We start from the raw sequence: 27,431 nt of genomic DNA on the forward strand, positions 1-27,431 counted from the left end.
AGGCTTGCCATTCTTCCACTTGCAAGTGGTGAGTGACTTGCACATGCCCGATATGCACTGGGATCACACACACAGCGGCTTAGTCCCGAATCACTGCTCGTGCGCTTCACTCGCGCGCTCTGTGAGCTGCGCAGGGCCGGAGTGCGCACCCTCCAGAGGGCACTCGCTGTTCAGGGCGGAGTGATTTGGAGCACAGCCGCTGAGGAGGAAGCGCTGAGCCGCACTGACACATTTCAACTTACGTGCCGTCTAATTAGTCATGTGATTAGCGTATCCGTGTATTGGCGTTGCTGTGTGCACGCGAATCGTGTATTGGCGTTGCTGTGTGCATGCGAATCGTTTTAAAAATGTTAATCTGATGATCCGCTGATACGGTCTAATGTAAACACCACCTGAGTCATCCTGTTGGTGTGGGCCACTGGGGGCTGGTTGTGAACGGCCTCGAGAGTCGTTAGGATGATCAGTGGATTGCCCGTTAGGGTGATCAATGGAATGCTGATTCTCTCTGTCCTCCTGTGAGTCACTGAAAACAGCTGGGTTTTGGTGTGCATTCAGTTGTCTGGGAAGTGTGCCAAGGACTGCATTGTAGGTGGCTGATAAATGATGTCTTAGACCCCCACCTCTGTTCAGTGATGGCCGTTCCAGGTTGACAAAAATGGCTTCTTTAACTCCTCACTCATACCAACGATCCTCTCTGGCTAAAATGTGTACGTTGCAATCCTGAAATGAGTGTCCTTTGTTGTTAAGATGAAGGTAGACAGCAGAGTCCTGGCCAGAGGAACTGGCTCTCCTGTGTTGAGCCATGCACCTGTGAAGCGGTTGGTTTTTTTTTTCACCACTATACGAGTCTGTGCATTCCTCACTGCACTGAATTGCATACACTACGTTGTCCTGTTTGTGTCTGGGTATTCTGTCCTTAGGGTGGACCAGTTTCTGCTTCAAGCAAGTCCAGTTGCTCTCTTTTACCACTCACAGTTTACTATGACCTGGATGACTGAGAATCTTCACAGACATGTTTCCACGCACTATGGGATGAGAACCCTTCGACTGGTGCGGGAGTATGAGAGGACTTCCAGAAAACTGGCAGACTACAGAAACCACCTGCGTTTCAACCTGAGATGCCGACAATCCAACATTATCCCCACTAGCCTACGCCTGTTTTCAATAGTCAAAGGACACAGAGCTGATACAATCCTCCAGAAAGCCCAGAAGCAGCTTCTCAACGAGAGAGTGAGACAAGTACATTTCACCATCAATGCTCTCCAGAACAAGACTGAACTGATGTTTGAAGAGTTGACAGTACTTCTTCCCAGTGAAGTTTTGGAACGAGTCTCTGAGTTCGCTGAGAAGGCACAGATTTCACAACATACCAAAGGCAAGGAACGACAGATGCGCAAATTTCAAACTTTGCTGTCTAAAACCACATCCTCCAGTAAGACAGAAGTGCTGACTTGGAGGAAGAAATCTGACCAGGCTACACAACCAGACATAGAAGAGAAATGGGTGAAGAACTTATCCGACAGGGTACTCACCCAACCAGAGAAAGATGTTCTATCCAAGGGACTTAACTTTGCAGTTTCACCAGAGCGGATACCAGTGGTAGACCTCATCACAGCCACAGAGTCAGCCATCAGAAACAACAATCTGACCAACACAGAGGCAGAACAACTTAGGCTGAAGATATCAGCTGCTCTGTCCAGTGCGAAAGCACCCCCCTCCAACCTCACCATCCAAGAAAGGAGGGCTCTTACATTGCTTCAAAGAGACCGGAACATCACCATCCTTCCTGCTGACAAAGGGAGATGCACACTGTTGCTAAACACAGCGGACTACCACTCCGGGATGACCAGTCTCCTCAGCGACACTACCACCTATGAAACCTTGAGGCGGGACCCCACAAGTTGTTACAAAAAGAAAGTTGTTAGCTGCCTGCAACAACTAGAAAAGGACCAAGCCATCAACCGATCTCTGTACTACAGATTGTACCCTGGGGAAGCCGTTCCTCTCATATACGGACTCCCCAAGATTCACAAGGAAGGAGCTCCACTCAGACCCATCATCAGCAGTATAAACTCTGTTACTTACAACATTGCCAAACACCTAGCCACCATCCTGGCTCCTCTCGTTGGGAATACGCCACATCACGTAAAAACCCCAAAGATTTTGCTACTAAAGTTGCAGACCTCAAACTAGACTCAGATGAAACCATGGTTTCCTACGACGTCATTTCTCTGTTCACCTGCATTCCCACCACAGAAGCTGTTGAATCTGTTAGAAAATGACTCCTTCGAGACAGCACCTTATTGGATAGAACGAACCTCACCACGGACCAGATTTGCACCCTGCTTGACCTCTGCCTGACTACCACTTATTTCCAGTTTAATGAAAGTTTCTACAGACAGAAGCATGGATGCGCCATGGGCTCACCGGTATCCCCTATTGTGGCCAATCTTTACATGGAGGAAGTAGAACATAAAGCTTTGACCACTTTTTCAGGAGTTGCTCCCAGCCACTGGTTCAGATATGTGGATAACACCTGGGTTAAAATCAAAACCCATGAGGTGGAAGCCTTCTCTAAGCACATCAATGCAGTGGATATTAACATCAACTTCACTCGGGAGGACATCAGTGGGAATAATCTAGCCTTCTTGGATTGTGATGAACACAGACAAGACAGAAGCCTGAGCATCGAGGTCTACCGGAAACCCCCCCCCCCCCCCCACACACACAGACCAGTACCTACTCTTTGACTCTCACCACCCACTGGAACACAAATTGGGGGTCATTAGGACCTTGCAACACAGGCCTCAGAACATCCCTACAACGATAGAGGGAAAAGAGAAGGAGCAGAATCACATCAAGAAAGCACTTCAGAACTGCAGGTATCCCAACTGGTCTTTCCTCAAGAGCAGAAAAAGGGACAGAACGGACAAGGAGGATAACAGGAACAAATGCAAGAACATTGTCATTCCCTACATTTCTGGTCTATCTGAGAAACTCAGGAGGATCTTCTACAAACACAACATTCCGGTACATTTCAGACCCAGTAACACCCTGAAGCAGAAACTGGTCCACCCTAAGGACAGAATACCCAGACACAAACAGGACAACGTAGTGTATGCAATTCAGTGCAGTGAGGAATGCACAGACTCGTATATTGGTGAAAAAAAAACAACCGCTTCACAGGCGCATGGCTCAACACAGGAGAGCCAGTTCCTCAGGCCAGGACTCTGCTGTCTACCTTCATCTTAACAACAAAGGACACTCATTTCAGGATTGCAACGTACACATTTTAGCCAGAGAGGATCGTTGGTATGAGCGAGGAGTTAAAGAAGCCATTTTTGTCAACCTGGAACAGCCATTACTGAACAGAGGTGGGGGTCTAAGACATCATTTATCAGCCACCTACAATGCAGTCCGTGGCACACTTCCCAGACAACTGAATGCACACCAAAACCCAGCTGTTTTCAGTGACTCACAGGAGGACAGAGAGAATCAGCGATCACCCTAATGGGCAATCCATTGATCATCCTAACGACTCTCGAGGCCGTTCACAACCAGCCCCCAGTGACCCACACAAACAGGATGACTCAGGTGGGGTTTACATTAGACCGTATCAGCGGATCATCAGATTAACGTTTTTAAAACGATTAGCGTGCACACAGCAACGCCAATACACGATTCGCGTGCACACAGCAACGCCAATACACGGATACGCTCGGCTCCGCAGGCATCCTGCGCTCCAAATCACTCCGCCCTGAACAGCGAGTGCCCTCTGGAGGGTGCGCACTCCGGCCCTGCGCAGCTCACAGAGTGCGCGAGTGAAGCGCACAAGCAGTGATTCGGGACTGAGCCGCTGTGTGTGTGATCTCAGTGCATATCGGGCATGCGCGTCACTTACCACTTGCAAGTGGAAGGATGGCAAGCCTAAAGACAATCATAACTACACAATGGGCAGTATTTGCATCAGTATTTGCAGTATTTTCATACTTTTATACTCTTTAATGAAAGGAGATACAAGGTGGAAGTCCGTGCCGTTTTTCAGCAGTCGCGTCACATGACCAACGCCAGCGAATCAGGAAGGTGGATGTCACAGTGACGTTGTCCAATGATGACGCCAGCTAGAGCTCAGCACAGCGTATCCGCGTATTCTCAATGTTTACACAGCACCGGACCAGACACGATCTGGATTGAATACGTGGACCCTGGCAGATTCCCGTTTCCCGGCATTTCCAGGCGTTTTAATGTAAACGGACAGTGCATCCGCGAAGAAAACGAGACAGATACGGTCTAATGTAAACTTGGCCTCAATGACACCTTAGATGAGCTTTTCATCCATGAGAGGATAAATACCTGATACTCCCTACCAGTCAGACAGAACTGAAGAAGCCTTTCGGATGAGAGGTGAAACGTCTTCAAGAATCTTCAAGCAAGCCCAGTTGCTCTCTTTTACCACCCACAGTTTCTTGATAAGGGAATTGTTTTTCTCTGAATAAATTTATTTCAATTAAAAGGTTGGATTTTTCCCATTTCTTCAGTGTGAGATGAAGCAACTTCACCGAAAGGTGGATTTTTTCTAACATTTATAAAGGGTGCCAATAATTGTGGAGGGCACTGTAGCATCAGTATCAAATATAGAAAGCAAGTTAGCTTATCATTGAAGTTCAGTGCCTTGAATAAGTACAACCCCCTTGAACTTCTCCATATTTTGTAGAGTTACATCCTGGATATTGAACTTAACCTAAATGGAAATTTTACCATTTGATTTATGTATTATTTGTAAGTGCAATTTGCATCATTTTACTGTTTAATGAAACACATTTTTGATCCATTTGTTTGTTCCATATTAACTTCCTTGACGATTTGGTTACAATTACAGGTGTTTTCTGGGAGGTCTCGATCAGCTGGATCCTGAGATTTTTGTCTGTTCTTGGCAAAATTGTTCAAGCTCTGTCAGACTGAATCGAGACCACCTGCAGTTTCAGGTTTTGCCACAGATTATTAATCAGATTGAGGTCTGGGCTTTGACTGGTCCATTCTACAACCCCGATTCCAAAAAAGTTGGGACAAAGTACAAACTGTAAATAAAAACGGAATGCAATAATTTACAAATCTCAAAAACTGATATTGTATTCACAGTAGAACATAGACAACATATCAAATGTCGAAAGTGAGACATTTTGAAATTTCATGCCAAATATTGGCTCATTTGAAATTTCCATACATGTCAACCTATACGGAATGTCCGTATTTTATACGGATTTGATTCAATAAACGTAGTATACGGGCGTATAAATAAAGTTATACGGATTCTTTAAAAAAACTTCAATATTTATTTAGAGCTATAATCAATTCCCACGACAGCCAGTAAAGAGTCTTATGAAATCGCGCGTTATCTTGTGGTAGCGAGACTTCGTTCCACTTTTGATCATGCGCACACCGCATTGCGAGAATCCCGCCAACCCGGAAGTCATAGACATATAAACATAGACGCCACCTTCTGCGTAGAATCATACGTCATCCTCGCCGCCAAATTGGATGTGGCAAAGTGGCGATTCTGAGAACAGGGTGTATACACCAATCTTTGAGTCAATTTACTACCATTTAATACCTTTTTTTACTACCTTCAGATTTTTTTACAACCACCACGACATCGAATTGCACCAAGTATCAATCAGAAAGATTTTGTGACATGCACATAGATTTTGTCATCCAACACTTACTTACATCATTACCATTATCCAGGAGACTCGGTTGCATATTTCGCAACAGGGCATTAGTTACAGTAACAATGTGAGGTGGGGTGGTTTGCTTCATTTAAGTGATGGAATGGTACTGGACTTAACTTCTCCATCCTCCCAATACCGGACATGGTTGTCCAGCTGTTTCTTTTTGTTTGAGTGGTTGAGGCTCTCGTCAAACATAATCACAAAGTGCCCAGCCTGGCAGATGTTTTTCGTCAGCTCCTTTTTAAAAAATGCCCCGAGGCCAAATCGAATAATGTAACCAGTTTTGTCCTTTCTGCAAGTGAACGACTTGGCTACAACGGAGTCAGGGAACATGGCGCCAAATAGCTCCCCTATTCCCTGGTTCGAGTTCAGAGACTGGTGCTTTGAAGCCATGTTAAGGCACCACAGAGTCTCCGCCCGAAGCGTGGCATTGCCTCCCAGCACAATCTTCAAGTCTTGAGTCGGGTCCACGGGTCTGGTCTGCTCGTGCAGCTGCGGTGGTGTGGCCGTTGGTATAGCACTAGCACTAGTGCTAGCTGTCGAGGTGGTAGACTGTTGCTGCCCACGACCGCGCATTCCCCTGACGTGTTTCTCCGACTTCATGTGCGACCTGAGCGCATTAGCCCCCATCCAATTAATATTAATGATTTTGAGGCATACTTTACAGTATGCCTGTCTGTCGTTCCCGACGACAGGCCTTATCCAAGCTTGAAAGCTTGGATCCTGGAGCCAGGATCGGGAAAACTTACATTTCCCCATTTCTAAACTTTTTGCCACCCGCTAGAATTCGATGAAGAGATACTGGTTCACTTAGCACTGCTTTCCGTCTCCACTTGGACTTAGCTATGCGCACGCAGACGATTTCAGATTTCTATCGACCAATGAATACAATGCATTGATATGACGTCAATATCAAGTTCATATCACACATTCATTTTTGAAGTAGCGGCGCAAGCAAGAAAGGATTTATTTTATTTTGCCTATTTCATCAAAATGAAACCAGTCATTGTCCAAAAGAAAAAAATAATACCTATTCTTTAAAAATAATACCTTTTGGCCAAATTTATCACTTTTTAAGGCCATTAAATTTTGCGTTTTTGATTTATCACTTTTTAATACTTTTTAAAACCCCGCGGACACCCTGGAGAATAAAGATGCCTCATTCATGTGCTGCGTTTAACTGTACCAACAGGTTTACCGTCCAAACGAGATCACATGGGATTACCTTTCACAGGTGAGACTGGAAAAATACTTTTCATTGTATTTGGTCATTATAATGTAATTTTACGAACAGATTTTCCTGAGTTTGTGGTTAATATGAATTCTCGCGCATAATAGCCGCTCGGTGAAACCTGTCTCCAAACAACGAAGTATTTCCTTCGTAACTACGCTGATAACACTTTGTGTTTTTGTCAAACATTGGAGCTTTGTATTCATTCTGAAGGTTTATTGTTATTAATATTGAATAAAAAGTAACTTGGATATCTCATCTCATCTCATTATCTCTAGCCGCTTTATCCTGTTCTACAGGGTCGCAGGCAAGCTGGAGCCTATCCCAGCTGACTACGGGCGAAAGGCGGGGTACACCCTGGACAAGTCGCCAGGTCATCACAGGGCTGACACATAGACACAGACAACCATTCACACTCACATTCACACCTACGGTCAATTTAGAGTCACCAGTTAACCTAACCTGCATGTCTTTGGACTGTGGGGGAAACCGGAGCACCCGGAGGAAACCCACGCGGACACGGGGAGAACATGCAAACTCCACACAGAAAGGCCCTCGCCGGCCCCGGGGCTCGAACCCAGGACCTTCTTGCTGTGAGGCGACAGCGCTAACCACTACACCACCGTGCCGCCCCTAACTTGGATATATTATTGTTAATTATCATTCACATTTTAGGTAAATTATTTTAATTTGCATCTTATACGGATTTTATAAGGGAAATACGGATTTTGGAGGTTGGTTATACAGGTTTGATTGACCAAAGGTTGACATGTATGAATTTCGTGACAGCAACACATCTCAAAAAAGTTGGGACAGGGGCAATAAGAGGCTGGAAAAATTAAAAGGTACAAAAAAGGAACAGCTGGAGGACCAAATTGCAACTCATTAGGTCAATTGGCAATAGGTCATTAACATGACTGGGTATAAAAAGAGCATCTTGGAGTGGCAGCGGCTCTCAGAAGTAAAGACGGGAAGAGGATCACCAATCCCCCTAATTCTGCGCCGACAAATAGTGGAGCAATATCAGAAAGGAGTTCGACAGTGTAAAATTGCAAAGAATTTGAACATATCATCTGCAGTGCATAATATCATCAAAAGATTCAGAGAATCTGGAAGAATCTCTGTGCATAAGGGTCAAGGCCGGAAAACCATACTGGGTGCCCGTGATCTTCGGGCCCTTAGACGGCACTGCATCACATACAGGCATGCTTCTGTATTGGAAATCACAAAATGGGCTCAGGAATATTTCCAGAGAACATTATCTGTGAACACAATTCACCGTGCCATCCGCCGTTGCCAGCTAAAACTCTATAGTTCAAAGAAGAAGCCGTATCTAAACACAATCCAGAAGCGCAGACATCTTCTCCGGGCCAAGGCTCATTTAAAATGGACTGTGGCAAAGTGGAAAACTGTTCTGTGGTCAGACGAATCAAAATTTGAAGTTCTTTATGGAAATCAGGGACGCCGTGTCATTCGGACTAAAGAGGAGAAGGACGACCCAAGTTGTTATCAGCGCTCAGTTCAGAAGCCTGCATCTCTGATGGTATGGGGTTGCATTAGTGCGTGTGGCATGGGCAGCTTACACATCTGGAAAGACACCATCAATGCTTAAAAGGTATATCCAGGTTCTAGAGCAACATATGCTCCCATCCAGACGATGCCTCTTTCAGGGAAGACCCTGCATTTTCCAACATGACAATGCCAAACCACATACTGCATCAATTACAGCATCATGGCTGCGTAGAAGAAGGGTCCGGGTACTGAACTGGCCAGCCTGCAGTCCCGATCTTTCACCCATAGAAAACATTTGGCGCATCATAAAACGGAAGATACGGCAAAAAAGACCTACTGTAAGACAGTTGAGCAACTAGAATCCTACATTAGACAAGAATGGGTTAACATTCCTATCCCTAAACTTGAGCAACTTGTCTCCTCAGTCCCCAGACGTTTACAGACTGTTGTAAAGAGAAATGGGGATGTCTCACAGTGGTAAACATGGCCTTGTCCCAACTTTTTTGAGATGCATTGTTGTCATGAAATTTAACATCACCTAATTTTTCTCTTTAAATGATACATTTTCTCAGTTTAAACATTTGATATGTCATCTATGTTCTATTCTGAATAAAATATGGAATTTTGAAACTTCCACATCATTGCATTCTGTTTTTATTTACAACTTGTACTTTGTCCCAACTTTTTTGGAATCGGGGTTGTACCATCTTCAGGTTCTTGGTTATAAACCATTTCAGTGTAGCTTTGCCAGTATGTTTAGGGTTGTTCTGTTGGGACGTTTCCCAGTCCCTGGTGATGAAAAGGATCCACACACCATGATGCTACCACCACCATGCTTCACAGTGGAGATGGTGTAATCATGGTGATGAGCAGCGTTGCGTTTCTGCCAAACATAGCACTTCAATTTTGGTCTCATCAGACCAGAGAACTCTTGTACATGAAACTCCAAGCATGATTTTATGTGGCTTTTTTTTTCCAATAATCCCTTTCTTCTTGTCACTCTTCCCTAACATTTGGGACACAGTTTATAGCCAACGCCTGATTGATAACTTTTCACAGAACTTTGTTCCAGATTTCTGACAGCCCTGCACTTTTAAAGGACATGTAACTTACTCATAGCTGCCAACATCCAGATTGGAATTAGTAACATACAGGCCTAAGGCCTGTGATGAGCGCCTCTAGCGCTCAAGGGGGTAAGTATGAGAGGGGGCAACCCCAGAAATTTTTGAAAAATAAGACCCCAATTTGTTGCATTTCCTGCATTTTAAAACAAAAATGTTGGGTCTGAGCAGCTTCAGTAAAGTTGAAAAAAAAAGGACTTCTGTAATGTTTAGACAACAGTAACACCATGAAAAGGACGGTACAAGTGAATGATTTTGGGTTTTATCTTTCAAAATTGCTTCTAGAATATTCCACTGATCTCTTAAGGTAGAACAAGAAGGAAACCCACAATACAAGTTTGTTTTTTGGTCAACTAAGGGTGATATAGCACAGACACACTGTCAATATTCAAACAGTGCCCTAAAATTCCACTGGTATGAGAACTGTACGAAGATGCTATAATAGGTTGCAATGTCAAATAGGGCTGTAACGATACACAAAGTGTTGATACGATACATATATTGATATTTAAGTGATGATGATACAATATGCATTTCAATACACTACAACATTGGAAAAGAACTATAAAAGACATTTTGACCTGAATATTTTAAGAGTAAAATCAACCAACTTTTCAAGTCATAAACTTGATCATGTAATATAACAAGCAACACCTTTCACTGCTCCAGAGTTCTACAAAAATATATCCGGCACAAACATGGAACTCGTGTACACTTGAAAGTCTGCAGAACTGATATTGATAGGTGATACTTAATCCTATGACACTTTAGTCACAACAAATGGAAAATTCCATAAAATTGAATTGTATAAAAATCTATTTGGCACAAACATGGAAATCATAGAAAACCAGATTATTCATCACATAAGAAACATTTATAAATTCTCTTAGTTAATTTGTTTTCTATGTAAACCTGAAAGTCTGCAGAGGTGATATTAATAGGTGATACTTAATCCTATGACATTTTCGTCACAAAACTGGAAAATTCCACAAAATATCACAAGCGCAAACAGTCAAACAGTGAATTTATCCAATAACACCAATGCACTGACAACACCATACATATAATTTCCTTTCGGTCACTGTCAAAATATTTGACCATAGTGGGATACATTTTGGAATTTTTGTCGTGACTACCATCGGTTGACACAGCGGCTGGTACACCGTGAAGTTGTGAAACAATGCCTTTTTGGTGTGATTTACCCATTTCATGCAGAATGCACATTGTTTTTGTTTTTGCACTCGAGAATTTTTTTTTACCTCTTCCAATTTCGGAAAAGCAGCACATAACAATGGCCCCACACGGCTGGCGGGAGCAAGAGGAATGTTGTGTTCAATTAAAAAAATGCAGTAAACAAACACTCGGCATGAATAGTATCAAAGTCATTATTCGCCACCCAAGAGGTTAATTTGATGGAGTGAAAGTCAGTTTTTACAGCATCCAAGTCAGGGTTTTTTCTAGAAAAATTTAGTATGAGGGCGCTGACCATGGCGGGGGGGGATGGTGCCGGTTGTCCCCCCCCCCCGCCGTGCAAAGCCTTTGAAAAATGCTCCAATGGGACATTCTGAGGCTATCTGAGAGGGAAATTGTAACAAATTGTCTGTCGACATTGAAAAAGAAAGAAGTAAGGCCAAAAAAAAAAAAAAAAATTGTGTGTTTCCGGTAACATGAAATACTAAAATAAGGTCGGTAGGTAGGAAAGTTTTTTTTTTCTTAATTTTTTTTTTATTTTGTTCGAAAAAATTAACACAAGTAAACATCTTACAAAATAGTATTTTGGCACAGAATCCTTTATACCACACATCATAATAAAATAAGTGTTTTAAATCTTTAAACAAATAAAAAAAAATATCGCGAGAGTTCGAGTTATGATCTACGGAAGCGATATTTCATGATATTTTCATGTAATAACGTGAAAACACCTTATCAAGAAATAACGTGAAAATAACGTCCTAGGCTACTTCCATTAAAAGCAGACGGCCTAGCCTACTGTAGAACTTGGGTTGAGCAAAAACATGGCTGAATCCTGAATGACTCCTATTTGTATAAATAGGGGACTACATAGGCGGCAAAATGTAGTGTTTTTCCCTGCCATGGAAGTGCACTTGTATACTGAAAAGGAAGCAATTTGCATTACAGCCTTGAATGAGGATTCAAAATGGCGGCTTGGCTCAGTTTATGGAGGAGGGCTGATAGAAGTGGCGAAACATTTTACTTTTTATCGTTTCTTTCACAACTTGAATGTGTTGAAACAAAAAATTATGACAAACTAACGCCACTTACACTAAAATATCGAGGGAAATTTGTAATAAAAACTTTATGGTCGGCAATTTCGACGCGGAAATTCTCGATCGGTCGGGTTACCGGAAACACACTATTTTTTTTATTTGGCCTAATCTTCTTCTGCCCCGGACAGTCTTTGGCTTTCTTCCGCTTCGTGCCGCGGGATGACATCTTTAAATGCCCAAGTGTCAACAAAAACAACTCGCGAACTACTTCTGTCAAAAGCTCCCACGCCGGTGGGTGAAAGGTCATTCAGTCTCGAGAAATCTCGCGCTACAAGTCAGCTGACCTTGTATGTAACCCATGTCAAATCTCCCGAGAGCAGCCGCGACACGTAAACAACTAAACAACATGGCGCCTCAGTCTGGAAAACGCCAATTCGGATTGTTTTTGCACCGTCTGGCGGTGTATCTACTATGATTGGAATATTTTTGGAGCAATTATAACGTATTTGATGATCAGACACATTGTCACGTAGTGTTGCTGGGATGTTTTCACGGAGTCGGTAAGGGGGCGCACGTCGAGAGTAAGAGGGCGCAGCGCCCCTGTTCCCCCGTTTAGACGAAAGCCTGCAAGTGCAACTTAGGTTTTGAATGCACCACTAGATCATTCTCCCCTCCATGTGCAATAGATATGTCCCACCTACAAACCTTGCAAAACGTGTGGTTTGGGTTTTCAAAGATGCAGAGATGAATAAAAATTCAGAAGTATAACATGCTGAAAACGTTTGCTTTCTTTTTGTTGGCTTGCTTTGTTTCCCGCCATTGCTTGGTCCCATTGCGAACACAACAAGATTTATCGATTATTTTTTCTCCATGATTGACGTCACAGGAAATGCAAATGGCGGCATTTGGATGGACAGACTCGTGCTATTAATCTGATATGTCCTCGCTACATATACAATCTTATACTACTCGATAAATTTTCTTGCCGGTTTATTTTTCACACGTTTGAAGACGGTGCACGGAAAGAATGATGACCCGGTGATTCATAAAAATGTTCTCCATTATATTGTTACTGCAAATTCGTACACATACGAGACAAAATCATATTTTCGTATTTTATTTGCAAATTCGTAACAAATACGAAAAATTCGGGACAGTTGGCAGCCATGCTTACTGGCTACTTTATTATACACAACAACCTTGTTGGTCCATCTTGGAGGTGCGTAATTAGAGACTAAACCTCTTTTTCTATACACACGGTGTGTCATTCCTTTATCAGTGTCAGTTTCTGGCCACTGGTAGGTGTATCAGATTAAAATATTAACTAGTAACTAACTTATTACCCTTGTTAAACTGTCAGTTTGGCTTTCAGGATTTAGCACAGCATCATATGTTCATTTAAGCAACATGGTTCATAATAAAGCTTCACAGATCAGAAGCTTCTTACCCAAGACGACCCTGCAGTCAACACCATCCAGGTTGAGCAGCCAAGTGCTTGTAACCTTCGAACGGTTCTCCATGTACTTCTTCAGGCTCTTGCCGTTGATCTCCAGTGTGTATTCATAGGCGAACCCACTCACTGCGTCAATGTTAATGGTGGCCTTTGTGTCTGCGCTTCCTACGTAAAACGTCTCCTTGCCAACCAGCTTGAACATCCAGTCTCTCCTCAGGACCTCCTGACAAGCAAATTAATCAATGCATATGTTCAGGGTCATTTTTACACTCAACATATCAATAACCTCAGTATTATAAGGTGCTATCTGATAATTAACCACATAAACTTCATCACTGGGGGACACTGCATTAAGTACAATAGATTCAAATAAAAAAAGCCTATAAAACAAGATTGGTTTATTATACGTACACTACATGGCCAAAAGTTTGTGGACATCTGCCCAAATGTGCTTGTTGAACATCCCATTCCAGACTTAGTCCCACTTTGGCAATGATAATAACCTCTACTCTTCTTGGAAGGATTTCCACTAGATTTTGGGGCATGGCTGTAGGGATTTGTGATTATTAAGCTACAAAATCATTAGTGAGATCAGATATTGATGTCGGGTGAGGAGGTCTGGGGTGCACTCGACGTTCCAGTTCATCCTAATGGTGTACAGTGGGGTTGAGGTCAGAACACTTGAGTTCTTCCAGTCCAACCTTGGCAAACCATGCCTTCATGGAGCTTGCTTTGTGCACAGGGGCATTGTCATGCTGGAACAGGTTTATAATGTTACATATAGGTGTGATGGTCAGGTGTCCACAAACTTTTAATGTGTCTTTCGCTCTGAAGAAGCGGTTAAACCTTGGCCTGTAACAGGTATCATTTTCCACACCTTGCCATCAACATGGATGACCCGTTTCCCTGTGGTTGTGCCATGTTCAAATTCAATCCTGTGAACCCCATCACTCAGGGCTACGTCCCAAACCCCAACCAGGTCTCCGGACATGATCCTTCTGCCCAGAGATCACCACTGGAACTCCAAGTGACCTTCAAAAGGCAAGCAGACCTCAGGAAAATTACACCCAACAGTGAGATAGATATATTCAACAGAACTTGACTTTTAAGGAACCATACACTATTACTATAGTAACTAACTATGAATATAAGCCATATATTTTAACAAGTATGTGATGATCTTTGCGATTTACGGATTCCATCTTGGTTCCATGAGCCACAATTAGGATTTCCTCTTGCAGTTCAGGGTCTTCTCAGAAAAGTCAGAACTAACCCATGTTTGCCATAAAATAGTCATTGTTTTTAAATAGTCATTGTTTTTGCTGAAGGTGACAAAAAAAAAAAACGGCTTTAAACTATAATATACTGTTAGCTTATATATGTAACTGAGCAATTCCAGCGTTATGGACGTGACACCTGAACTCAAAATGGCAACAAATGACCCAGTGCATGTTTTATTGTCTCCCAGTATTTAAACAGGTGTTGCATATTTTAAGGCTGTACCATACTGGAGAAGTGATAGAACAAGAACAATTCCCATAGTACATCTAGGGCATGCCAGAAAATGCCAATAAAAGATGCGTTATGGATGTGACAGAAAAAAGTATCACTTTTCTTGGGTGACTGTACATTTTTATCAAACTCTGTGAAATTGTAAACCTAATGTCGAAATGGAGATATCCATTTGATAGAGGGGTCCAAGGTGAATATTAAAAAAAATCTTTGTTTAAAATATTTTGCATTTCATGCAGAGTTTCGGAAGGAAAAGTCAGCGTTATGGATGTGACAAAATTCTGTTATGGATGTGACGCGTCTGAAATAGACATGGCATATGTTTAGAAAATCAGCCATTTAACCACCATAACCCTTTGAAAAACTCTCTAAATATCAGCTAAAACTATCAAAGTTCTTAAATAATATTTAGGATGGCTATTGTTTTGCTGTTTTGTGGATTTTAGCATACATTTCTGTGGCTTGTGGCAATAATATAGAATTGTACATGATCAAAGTTGATTTTAGCTTGGGGTTTACATTATAAGAAAGAAAGACTGACAGTGACATATTAGGTTGGTTACAAATTGGTTCAACTTATTCACATCTGTAAAATACAGGCCTAGGTGATATCTCTGGGAGTAGTTTTGATGTTTTACATGTTGCTTTATTTTTGCATGGTGAGGTTGACATTTACATGGAATTGCCCAACTACAGATGAATGCAATTTCAATTAATTTGAATGACGACCACAAGTTTTATTGCCTGCAAAATGTAGTTCCATGTCCCAAGAATGTATAGTGCCTTGAAAAAGTATTCATACCCCTTGAACTTTTTCACATTTTTCCACCTGACAACCACGAACTTAAAAGTTTTTTATTGAGATTTTATGTGATAGACCAACACAGAGTAGCACATAATTGTGAAGTGAAACAAAAATGATAAATGGTCTTCAAAATTTTAAACAAATAAAAATCTGAAAAATGTGGTGTGCATTAGTATTCAGCCCCCTGTCCTCTGATACCTCTACAGTAAATACAAGCCAGTGTAATCAATTGCCTTCAGAAGTCATCTAATTAGTTAATAGAGTTCTACTGTGTGTAATTTACTCTCAGCATAAATACACTTGTTCTGTGAAGGCCTCAGTGGTTTGTTAGAGAACACTGAAGAACAAACAGCATCATGAAGACCAAAGAACTCACCAGACAGGTCAGGGATAAAGTTCTGGAGAAGTTTAAAGCAGGGTTAGGTTATAAAAAAATATCCCAAGCTCTGAACATCTCAAGAAGCACTGTTCAATCCATCATTCAAAAATGGAAAAAGTATGGCACAACTGCAAACCTACCAAGACATGGCCGTCCACCTAAACTGACGAAGCGAGCAAGAAGAGCACTGGTCAGAGAAGCAGCCAAGAGGCCCATGATCACTCTGGAGGAGCTGCAGAAATCCACAGCTCAGGTGGGAGAATCTGTGCACAGGACAACTATAAAAGTCGTACACTCCACAAATCTGGCCTTTTTGGAAGAGTGGCAAGAAGAAAGCCATTGTTGAAAGACAGGCATAAAAAGTCCCGTTTGCAGTTTGCCAGAAGCTATGTAGGGGACACAGCAAACATGTGGAAGAAGGTGCTTTGGTCAGATGAGACCAAAGTTGAACTTTTTGGCCTAAATGCAAAGCACTACGTGTGGCGGAAAACTAACACTGCTCATCACCCTGCACACACCATCCCCACTGTGAAACATGGTGGTGGCAGCATCATGCTATGGGGATGCTTTTCTTCAGCAGGGACAGGGAAGCTGGTCAGAGTTGATGGGAAGATGGATGGAGCTAAATACAGGGCAATCCTGGAAGAAAACCTGTTGGAGGCTGCAAAAGACTTGAGACTGGGAAGGAGATTCACCTTCCAGCAAGACAATGACCCTAAACATACAGCCAGAGCTACAATGGAATGGTTTAGATCAAAAATATTCATGTGTTAGAATGGCCCAGTCAAAGTCCAGACCTAAATCCCATTGAGCATCTGTGGCAAGTCTTGAAAATTGCTGTTCACACACGCTCTCCATCCAATCTGGCTGAGCTTGAGCTATTTTGCAAAGAAGAATGGGCAAAAATTTCAGTGTCTAGATGTGCAAAGCTGGTAGAGACATACCACAAAAGACTTGCAGCTGTAATTGCAGCAAAAGGTGGCTCTACAAAGTATTGACGCAGGGGGGCTGAATACTAATGCACACCACATTTTTCAGATTTTTATTTGTTTAAAATTTTGAAGACCATTTATCATTTCCGTTTCACTTCACAATTATGTGCTACTCTGTGTTGGTCTATCACATAAAATCTCAATAAAAAACTTTTAAGTTTGTGGTTGTAAGGTGGAAAAATGTGAAAAAGTTCAAGGGGCATGAATATTTTTTCAAGGCACTGCAAATAATCATGACAGAGAATGAAAGGAAATATGATTTCCGAATGTTTCACACCAAAACTTCAAAAAAAAAAAAAAAACCTTCAGCTTCTTACATAGTTAGTATTTCAAAAAAAGGCTAGTTAGTATTTCAAAAAAAGTTATGACAAAAAAACCTCTTATTTTTAAGCTTCAGGTCAAATGGTTTTTCATTTCAATGAAAAACAACTGAAAGACAAAATAATATTAATTGTTAGTATAAATAAGGCGGTGATTATAGAAAATGGAGTGCGCTGATTGGTCAAGACATTCGGACTATTTCTCGATAATCACCTTGAGCAACTCGGCAAAATGGCGGCCAATCGCTTCATCACTGAGTGAGGAAGAATTACAAATGATGAAAGAAAATGCTGCTCCTAAAAGCACTGAAGATGCTACAAAGTTTGGTCTAAAACTATTCAAAGGTAAGGTGGGATTGTGATTTGTTTTATTGATTTCAAAACAAAGTATTTTATGTGAGTTGGCATAGATAAGTGATACAAGCCTGCGCTGCACCGTTATTACAGTTGTGGTCAGAAGTTTACATACAGTGACATGAATGTCATGGCAATATTTGGGCTTACAGTAATTTCTTTGAACTGTTCTTTTTCTGCGGCAGAATGTACAGCATACATCTTTTAAAAAAGACACTACAATTTGGTGCACAAGTTTTAATTTTCTTTGGGTTTTCTGAAATTAACACAGGGTCAAAATTATACATACAGGGTCAAAAATATACATACACTCGCTTAGATTATTAATTCAGAGGTGCTGAAACTTCCAAAATGTCTCTTATCCTGCCAAGGCCAAGGTCTCTTAACTTCCTGTTAGTGATCATGATTGACTACAGCTGGTAGCTTCTCTGTGCCTTCATAAAAAGGGTTTGTTTACAGCATTCATTGGATTGACCAATACAGAGTAAAATGGGAAAGTCCAAGGAGCTCAGTGCAGATCTGAGAAAGAGTATCCCAGATATGCACAACTCCAGAATATCTCTTGGAGCCATTTCTAAGCAACTGCAAATTCCAAGATCAGTTCAAACAATTGTATCCAAGTTATTGTGAAGTGTAGTCACTTTGCCAAGCCACTTTGCTTCAAGAAAACCCAAACTGTCACCCTCAGCTGAAAGGAAATTGGTTTGGATGGTCAGGAACAACCTGGGAACCACCACGGCACAGTCCTATCATGAACTGGAAGCTGATGGATCACTGTCTACAGTTCAGATCACCATGGACTAAGAGGCTGCTATCCAAGAAATAACCCCCTGCTCCAAAATTGACACCTTCAAGCTTAACTAAAATTTGAAGCTGACCACACAGCCAAAGAAAAAGCCTTCTGGAGGAAAGCTGTATGGTCAGATGAGACAAAGATTGAGTTGTTTGGCCACAGTGACCACCATGCACAGAGGGACACTGTACCAGCTGGTGGTGGTGGTAGGATCATCATGCTCTGGGACTGTTTTGCTGGTTCATTGCACAAAATGGATGGAATAATGAAGAAGGAGGACTACCTCAGAATTCTTCAGCATAAACCATCAGAAACTTGAACACGACTTGGGAGTTACAACAGGACAATAAACCCAAACACGCATCAGAGCTGGTTGTGGAGCATAAAGCAGGATAGCATTAGGCTTAAAACAAGTCCTGACTTCAACACTATTGAAAATATATGGACCGTGCTTATAAGTCGAGTCCATGCCAAGAAAAAAATAAATAATAATTGAACTCTACCAGGGCGGCACAGTGGTGTAGTGGTTAGCGCTGTCGCCTCACAGCAAGAAGGTCCAGGTTCGAGCCCCGTGGCCGGCGAGGGCCTTTCTGTGTGGAGTTTGCATGTTCTCCCCGTGTCTGCGTGGGTTTCCTCCGGGTGCTCCGGTTTCCCCCACAGTCCAAAGACATGCAGGTTAGGTTAACTGGTGACTCTAAATTGACCGTAGGTGTGAATGGTTGTCTGTGTCTATGTGTCAGCCCTGTGATGACCTGGCGACTTGTCCAGGGTGTACCCCGCCTTTCGCCCGTAGTCAGCTGGGATAGGCTCCAGCTTGCCTGCGACCCTGTAGAACAGGATAAAGCGGCTAGAGATAATGAGATGAGATGAACTCTACCAATTCTACCATGAAGAGTCATGAAATATCCAACCAGAATTCTGCCAGAAGCTTGTTCATGGTCAACAAAAATGTTTGGTCAAGGTGAATTTTGCCAAGAGACATTTTACCCAAATATTAGGTGTGCTGTATGTATATTTTTTGACCCGCTGTTGATTTGAGAAAACCCAAAGAAATTTAAAACTTGTGCACCAAATTCTAGTGGTTTTTTTTTTATTAAAGCTGTATGCTGTACAATCATTCTGCCACAGAAAAAGAACAGTTCAAAGAAATTACTGAAAGCCCAAATATTGCCATGACATTCATATCCAAGATGACATTCATGTCACTGTATGTAAACTTCTGACCACAACTGTACATTTGCAAACCTATTTTGAAGTTTGAAATAAATTATTTTTTTAATACAATTTTTTAAAATAATAAAACCACCTATACTCAAATAATTACCCACCTCAGGCTCAGTGAATATCTGAGCCTAATAACCGAGACGAAGTCGAGTTATTCGTGTAGGTAATCGTATGGGGCCGAGTAAAATTAAGGACTATTAATTTCACGAGTGATTTCGAAGTTTTGAAAATGACGAGGGCAATTTCAAAACTTTGAAATCACAAGTGAAATTGATCCTTAATTTTGCAAGGAACCATACGATTACTTGTTTATGATGTATAGGGCCAAATTCATACTTCAAAAGCCATTCAAGTTCACAACGTTTGTCATTCACGTTTTCTGAACCAATCAGGACGCGAGACTATCTTGCACATTTGAATTAGTTTCTAAAGCGTCTTTTGTTATTTTCATTTTCGCTTGCAGCTTTCAATTGGGTGGCATGGTGGTGTAGTGGTTAGCGCTGTCGCCTCACAGCAAGAAGGTCCTGGGTTCGAGCCCCGGGGCCGGCGAGGGCCTTTCTGTGTGGAGTTTGCATGTTCTCCCCGTGGGTTTCCTCCGGGTGCTCCGGTTTCCCCCACAGTCCAAAGACATGCAGGTTAGGTTAACTGGTGACTCTAAATTGACCGTAGGTGTGAATGTGAGTGTGAATGGTTGTCTGTGTCTATGTGTCAGCCCTGTGATGACCTGGCGACTTGTCCAGGGTGTACCCCGCCTTTCACCCGTAGTCAGCTGGGATACGCTCCAGCTTGCCTGCGACCCTGTAGAAGGATAAAGCGGCTAGAGATGATGAGATGATGATGAGCTTTCAATTGGTTTATCATTTCTTTGTCAAATATAGCAAAACGTGGCATTGCTGAGTCAGCAGAGTCAGCCATTTTGTTGACAAAATTTGCTAATTTTTGTAACCGCAACCAATCAACAAAGTAGCCAATAGCATTTCAGAAATACGGCCTAGCGTTAAGGAAAAAAAGCCCTCCTTGATTGACCAATCAGAATTGAGCGAATAATTGTTAAGTGCAAGTTTCAAATTTCCAGTGTTTTGTTATTCTTCAACCTATAAACTTGATCTTGGTATCATTTTAAAGGGTTTTTCAAGCTCTTTCTATGTGAACTAGTGTATTTGTTTTCACATCTCACCATGTTGAACATTCTGTTCATATGCCTACTCTTAGACTAATTAATATAATTAGTGGTTAATTAATTACTTTATTATGGTGCATTTTACTGTTTACAATTACAACCCCGATTCCAAAAAAGTTGGGACAAAGTACAAATTGTAAATAAAAACGGAATGCATTGATGGTGTCTTTCCAGATGTGTAAGCTGCCCATGCCACACGCACTAATGCAACCCCATACCATCAGAGATGCAGGCTTCTGAACTGAGCGCTGATAACAACTTGGGTCGTCCTTCTCCTCTTTAGTCCGAATGACACGGCGTCCCTGATTTCCATAAAGAACTTCAAATTTTGATTCGTCTGACCACAGAACAGTTTTCCACTTTGCCACAGTCCATTTTAAATGAGCCTTGGCCCAGAGAAGACATCTGCGCTTCTGGATCATGTTTAGATACGGCTTCTTCTTTGAACTATAGAGTTTTAGCTGGCAACGGCGGATGGCACGGTGAATTGTGTTCACAGATAATGTTCTCTGGAAATATTCCTGAGCCCATTTTGTGATTTCCAATACAGAAGCATGCCTGTATGTGATGCAGTGCCGTCTAAGGGCCCGAAGATCACGGGCACCCAGTATGGTTTTCCAGCCTTGACCCTTACGCACAGAGATTCTTCCAGATTCTCTGAATCTTTTGATGATATTATGCACTGTAGATGATGATATGTTCAAACTCTTTGCAATTTTACACTGTCGAACTCCTTTCTGATATTGCTCCACTATTTGTCGGCGCAGAATTAGGGGGATTGGTGATCCTCTTCCCATCTTTACTTCTGAGAGCCGCTGCCACTCCAAGATGCTCTTTTTATACCCAGTCATGTTAATGACCTATTGCCAATTGACATAATGAGTTGCAATTTGGTCCTCCAGCTGTTCCTTTTTTGTACCTTTAACTTTTCCAGCCTCTTATTGCCTCTGTCCCAACTTTTTTGAGATGTGTTGCTGTCATGAAATTTCAAATGAGCCAATATTTGGCATGAAATTTCAAAATGTCTCACTTTCGACATTTGATATGTTGTCTATGTTCTATTGTGAATACAATATCAGTTTTTGAGATTTGTAAATTATTGCATTCCATTTTTATTTACAATTTGTACTTTGTCCCAACTTTTTTGGAATCGGGGTTGTAGATATACAGATGATATGACCAAAAAAAATTTTTTAAAGTTATAACAAAAAAAAGTTTTATGTTTATGCTTCAGGTCAAAGTTTTTGTGTTCTTGCTGACACAATAATGTTAATTAATACCAGTTTCAAATTCCCAGTGTTTTGTTATTCCCCAACCTATAAACTTGACCTTGGTATTATTTTAATTTTATATCTGTCCATCTATACCGTTTGTTTTAACATGTAGCATTACCATGCTAAAACTTTTCCTAAGCTTAGAGCTGCCGTTTTTTACTCCAACATTTAACACTGATAGTGGACAGTTTAGCTAGCAATGTTTTTTTTTTCCTTTAAAGGAAGTAAGAAAAGAAAAAATAAAAATGCTTTAAACGCTAAAATATAGCTATAATTCGTGTGAAAGTTTAATTACGTGCTTTAGCATTAAATGGTTTCAACTGAGGTGAAACCAAAGCTAGCTAGCAAGCAGCTTCATTTAAGGTCATGGCTGGGCTGTGTCCCAAATTCCGCTCTAGGGCACATTGAGTGCACTACACAGCGCTATTACTTCACACACTACACAGTGCGCCTACATACAGAGTCATGAGCTATTCGGTATTCAGCCAGTGTGCTTGCAAGCAGCTCGGTTCCTGCTGGTGCAACTTAGCGGGCTGACTACCGCCCCGAATGACAGCGGTACATTACCTGGGTTGTAAAATGACTCAAACACCAGTGTTGAATAAATATTTTCCGTTAGGTTGCCTACCGTTTCTCCAGAATTATCCTATTTCGCTCAGTAGCCCCCGAAAAGCTAGCTAGCTAACAACAAATCAGTTATCTGCCTAACAACAGATGTAACCATGGTAACAGTTCGCCATTACCACAGATTAAAAAAGTGCCCTGATTGCCACCTACCGGCTCTAATAATGGCGTCGTGTAGGATCTTCTAGTATTAGTTTTCCTCCTTCTTACCTGTGGATATGAGAAAACTCCAAACACTGCTTTTTGTCCTGTCACCCATATCTCCTCCAAGAGGTGTTTATACAGTATGTTGCATAAGTATTCACTCCCCTTGAGCTTTTCCACAGTGTGATTGTGTAGGATTTTATTCATCCCCCTTCCTTCACTGCAAAAAATAAAAATCTTAGGAAGTTTATTTGTCTATTTTCAAGTCAAGACATCTAGCCACCCTTATTATAAGACATAATTGCCCAACAAGCAAAACCTCATTTAGCTAGAAAGGCTGGTTTTTAGACAGTCCATCTTGAAAATAAAACAAGTTTAAAAAAAAAAAAAAGTAAGTACATTTTGGACATTTGTCAAATGCGGTTCATCTTGTTTCAAGAAAAAAAAGCAAAGTATGCTTGTTTTGGGAATAAATGAACTTTACTGAAATCTTTTAATCTTTCATTACAATTCATACATTTCAAAACATATACTCTAGACCAGACAAGTGCCTTCAAAAAGGCTATGAGTGAGTGGAGGGCGTTTTAGTGAGGGCTTTTTGGAATGCTGTGAGTTAAGTTCAGTGTTTGTTTGTTTTGTTTGTTTTTTTGTGCCTGATCTTGTAAACCCCTCGTACACATGAATAGTCAGTGCCCCATAGGCGGTTTTAAACGGGGGCCAGGAGGGGCCAGTGCCCCTGTAAAATTGTTCCTGGCCCCTGTTGTGGCCCCTGTGCTGAACAGGTAACAAGATTTATTAATTTTGACGTGCGCTGGCTCGAAGATCGGAACTGACATGACGGAGTGTTCTACACGGACTCCTTAAAGCGCTACACGCACACTGTTGCCTGCAGCAGAAAGACCCGCAGCAGCGTGAATTGTAAACTTCGGACGTGAGAGATAACAGCTGCAGCCCTGCAAGGACTAGGCTACTGCAAAGAGGCGAAGGTAAGGAAAATTATTCAATTTCGTAACGTCAGTGTTTGCACATATCCGTGTTTTACTGTTGTTGTTCACTACAATAATAAATCCGTTTTATTGCGCTTTCTTAAAAGTGCGTTGCACAGCAATAAGTAGCCTAACTTAATATTTTTGGGAAATGGGTAAAATAACCGACAGTGTTTAACCTTCTTGTAAAACTTTAATGGCCTTTTGATATGTAGAGGCTACATTCCTCTCCGTTTACTTTTTAGTATAGACCTACTGTAAGCTATCATCATGGAAAGGAGCAAGAAGGACATTATGTCCTTTTTTGCCCCTGTTGGCAAAAAGCAACATAGAGAGAGTAAGGAAGATGAAGATTATGAAAGAGGAGAGAGAGCCAGAGGTGGAGAGAGAGCCAGAGGTGGTGGTTGGAGAGGTGGAAAGTGAGGCATCTGAAAGGCAATCTGAGAGTGAGGATGAAGACATTCAGGATCAGATTGAGGGACAGAATGAGGGACAACCCAACAAGTCATTGGGACAACCAGATTCACCATGCATATCAAGTACAGCACCATCAGGTTTGTGATGTTGAACAAATGCATGTGTGTGAGCAGTGTCGACCTACAATTCATATAGCCTACCCTGAAAGTGTGAAGTCTGAATAATAATTAATAAATATAAAATACAAATAATAGATATAATAATAAATTAATAAATGAATAATGATAAACAAATGTTGTTCTCAGTCGCACTCTCATATTTACTGTATTCATCTTTCTCCAGATATCAGCAAGTGCTTGGACAACACTCCAGTGCAGCCACGTCTGAAGAAAAGGTTCATTGTATGCAAAAATAGAAATCTTATTTTACAAAAAAGAGAAACATGGTTTTAAGATTTACTGAGCACAATTTATTTTATGTTTAGGCTATTGAGACAGAATGTTTATCTCATTGTATTTATGCTCAATGTATTTTGTTTTGGTTTTAAATAAACTAAACAAAACATTTTGAACGCTTAAATATTGCCATGTTTTGCCCGTGCCCCCCTGAAAAAACACTGGCCCCACCTCGGCCCCCCTAGTAATTTTGGTCTAGAACCGCCACTGCAGTGCCCCCAAAATGCACTGTTGCTTTGGCGTTGTGTAAGCACTGTAAGTCAAAATGCATAGACTTTTTATTATTATTATTATTTATTTTATTTTTTTTTTTTGGTGCCTGAGGTCCTGGGGAAGTGGAATCTTAAGAGATGTTTTAATGTTTGAATGTTGAAATGGGAAAAAAAAATAAACTTGTTGCAATGCTACACGTGTCGTCAACTTGATTCAAGATAGTCTCTGGTCTCATATCTAGAGTATTTTACTAATTACAGGTCACAAAAGGAGAATCTTTTAAGCTAGCAATGCTTAGTTGTAGAATTTAACAATCCTAATATTAGTATATTTATCTTAAATTCAGTTTTTACTGCGAAGACTTTGTCATGAATTTAAGTGAAATACCCTTAAAATGAAATAAATAAAAATGACTTGAATGGCTAAATGTAAGAAGTACGATCTTGTTATAAGAACTATTTTGATTATTTTGAGTTAATCAGATCCCGCATAATAAGTTCCCCGATCTTATTTTGGAATTATTTCATCTAAAAACAGGTTAGATTTTTCATCTTACTTTAAGAAATCTTACTAAGCCAAATTTGACTAGTTCCATTGACAGATTTTTTTCACCTGATTCAAGCAAATATGCTTTGTTTTAATCTTTTATTTCTTATTTTTGAAAGGCCATTTTTTGCAGCGTTCCTGAATGGCTATAAAGTTTGTTTGAGAACATTCCTACACAACGAGCATTAGGGTGCATCAGGTGCCCCCCTAAAATGAAAAATTCCTCCGATCATGATTCATTTTTGTTTTTATGTTCCTTTTGGTAAGAAAACACACCAGGTGAAATACAAAATTCAAAAGTTTAATGGTGGCACCAGGAGCTCAAAGTTATGGAAAAAGCTGCTATTTTATGACAAAATTTCGATCACTTTTCATGAAACATTATGGCACCAAATATCTTAGATACACATTTTTAGTACATATTCTAAATATATTATCACGCACGGGGTGGCACGGTAGTGTAGTGGTTAGCGCTGTTGCCTCACAGCAAGAAGGTCCGGGTTCGAGCCCCATGGCCAGCGAGGGCCTTTCTGTGTGGAGTTTGCATGTTCTCCCCGTGTCCGCGTGGGTTTCCTCCGGGTGCTCCGGTTTCCCCCACAGTCCAAAGACATGCAGGTTAGGTTAACTGGTGACTCTAAATTGACCGTAGGTGTGAATGTGAGTGTGAATGGTTGTCTGTGTCTATGTGTCAGCCCTGTGATGACCTGGCGATTTGTCCAGGGTGTACCCCGCCTTTCGCCCGTAATCAGCTGGGATAGGCTCCAGCTTGCCTGCGACCCTGTAGAACAGGATAAAGCGGCTAGAGATAATGAGATGAGATTATCAAGCACATTTTGAGTTTTAGCTGTTCACTGAATCATTGTTCAACTACTTTTAAACACTACAAATGTATTATGAATCACATTAATGCTTCTCAATCCCTTGCAAAGGTTCTTAACATGATCTCTGGGTCACAAGAAAGCAATAAACGGAGTCCAACATTGTGATTCAAACCTTACGCGAAAACATAAAATAAGCGTTTTTTGGCAAAAAATGAACCTCATGGTGCCACCATTAGACTTTTGAATATGGTCCAAAAATTTTACAGGATGTCTTTATTGGTGAAAAGGAACACCCAAACAAAAATGCATCAGATTTTATGAAAGTGAGGGCAACTGATGCACCCTAACGAGCATCATGAAGTACAGTGCTCAGCATAAATGAGTACACCCCAGGGGCATAAGAAGCATTTTTAATGTTGTCTGTGTCTATGTGTCAGCCCTGTGATGACCTGGCGACTTGTCCAGGGTGTACCCCGCCTTTCGCTTGTAGTCAGCTGGGATAGGCTCCAGCTTGCCTGCAACCCTGTAGAACAGGATAAAGCAGCTAGAGATAATGAGATGAGATGAAAAGTTAAACAGATGTTATATTAAACTTTGTCTTGTCAACATTTTGGAAATTGTTTGTGTTCATTGAGATATTTTTTAAAATGTTACTTTTCAAAGGGGGTGTACTCATTTACGCTGAGCACTGTACGTGGATGTGGCAGTGGGGGCGTGATCAAGCGGCAGTCTGTGAATGGAGGGCAGAGTCAGCGAAGGTAAGTGGCAGAATCACTGCACCTGACGTGAATTAACCTGTGTTTGTGTGTTTCCCCCAATGACCGTGCCCTATAAAAGGAGAGAGAGAGCAGAGAAAGGGAGCTCTCCCCAACCTGGACACTTGTGTGCGTGCGTGTCTGACTGGGAGAGTGTGAAAGGGAAAGCTGAAAAGCTAGAATAAAAAGTTTTTTAACACTCAGTTCTGGCCTGTCGTGCTTCTGTGCTCCACCCACCTTCAACAATTCTTACCTGGGACGGAGTACCGAAGAGAACAACCCCATGGAGTCCTCCCCCTTCAAGGACCTGGTCCATGCCCTCGCCACGGCCCAACAGAGCCAGCACCAGGCGCTGGTCACCCT

At 41.5% G+C, this 27,431-nt stretch overlaps 1 protein-coding gene across 5 annotated transcripts in view; it reads right to left on the reverse strand.

Moving 5' to 3' along the window:
* faima (Fas apoptotic inhibitory molecule a) overlaps positions 1-27,431 on the reverse strand; it is a 40,579-nt gene that overhangs the window by 5,967 nt on the left and 7,181 nt on the right. The window contains exons 1-3 of one of the 5 annotated variants that reach the window (XM_060929188.1): positions 22,942-22,998; positions 14,152-14,306; positions 13,269-13,497 (exon numbers count right to left, since the gene is read on the reverse strand). In XM_060929188.1, coding sequence (XP_060785171.1) covers positions 13,269-13,497; positions 14,152-14,265 — 343 coding nt within the window. In that variant the 5' untranslated portion in view covers positions 14,266-14,306; positions 22,942-22,998. Of the gene's footprint in view, positions 1-13,268; positions 13,498-14,151; positions 14,307-22,674; positions 22,694-22,735; positions 22,841-22,884; positions 22,999-27,431 lie in introns of those variants that run through there. The other 4 variants (XM_060929189.1, XM_060929187.1, XM_060929191.1 and 1 more) reach the window with 4 other exon arrangements.

This window comes from Neoarius graeffei, chromosome 9 (genome assembly GCF_027579695.1).
Source record: "Neoarius graeffei isolate fNeoGra1 chromosome 9, fNeoGra1.pri, whole genome shotgun sequence".
NCBI lineage: Eukaryota > Metazoa > Chordata > Actinopteri > Siluriformes > Ariidae > Neoarius > Neoarius graeffei.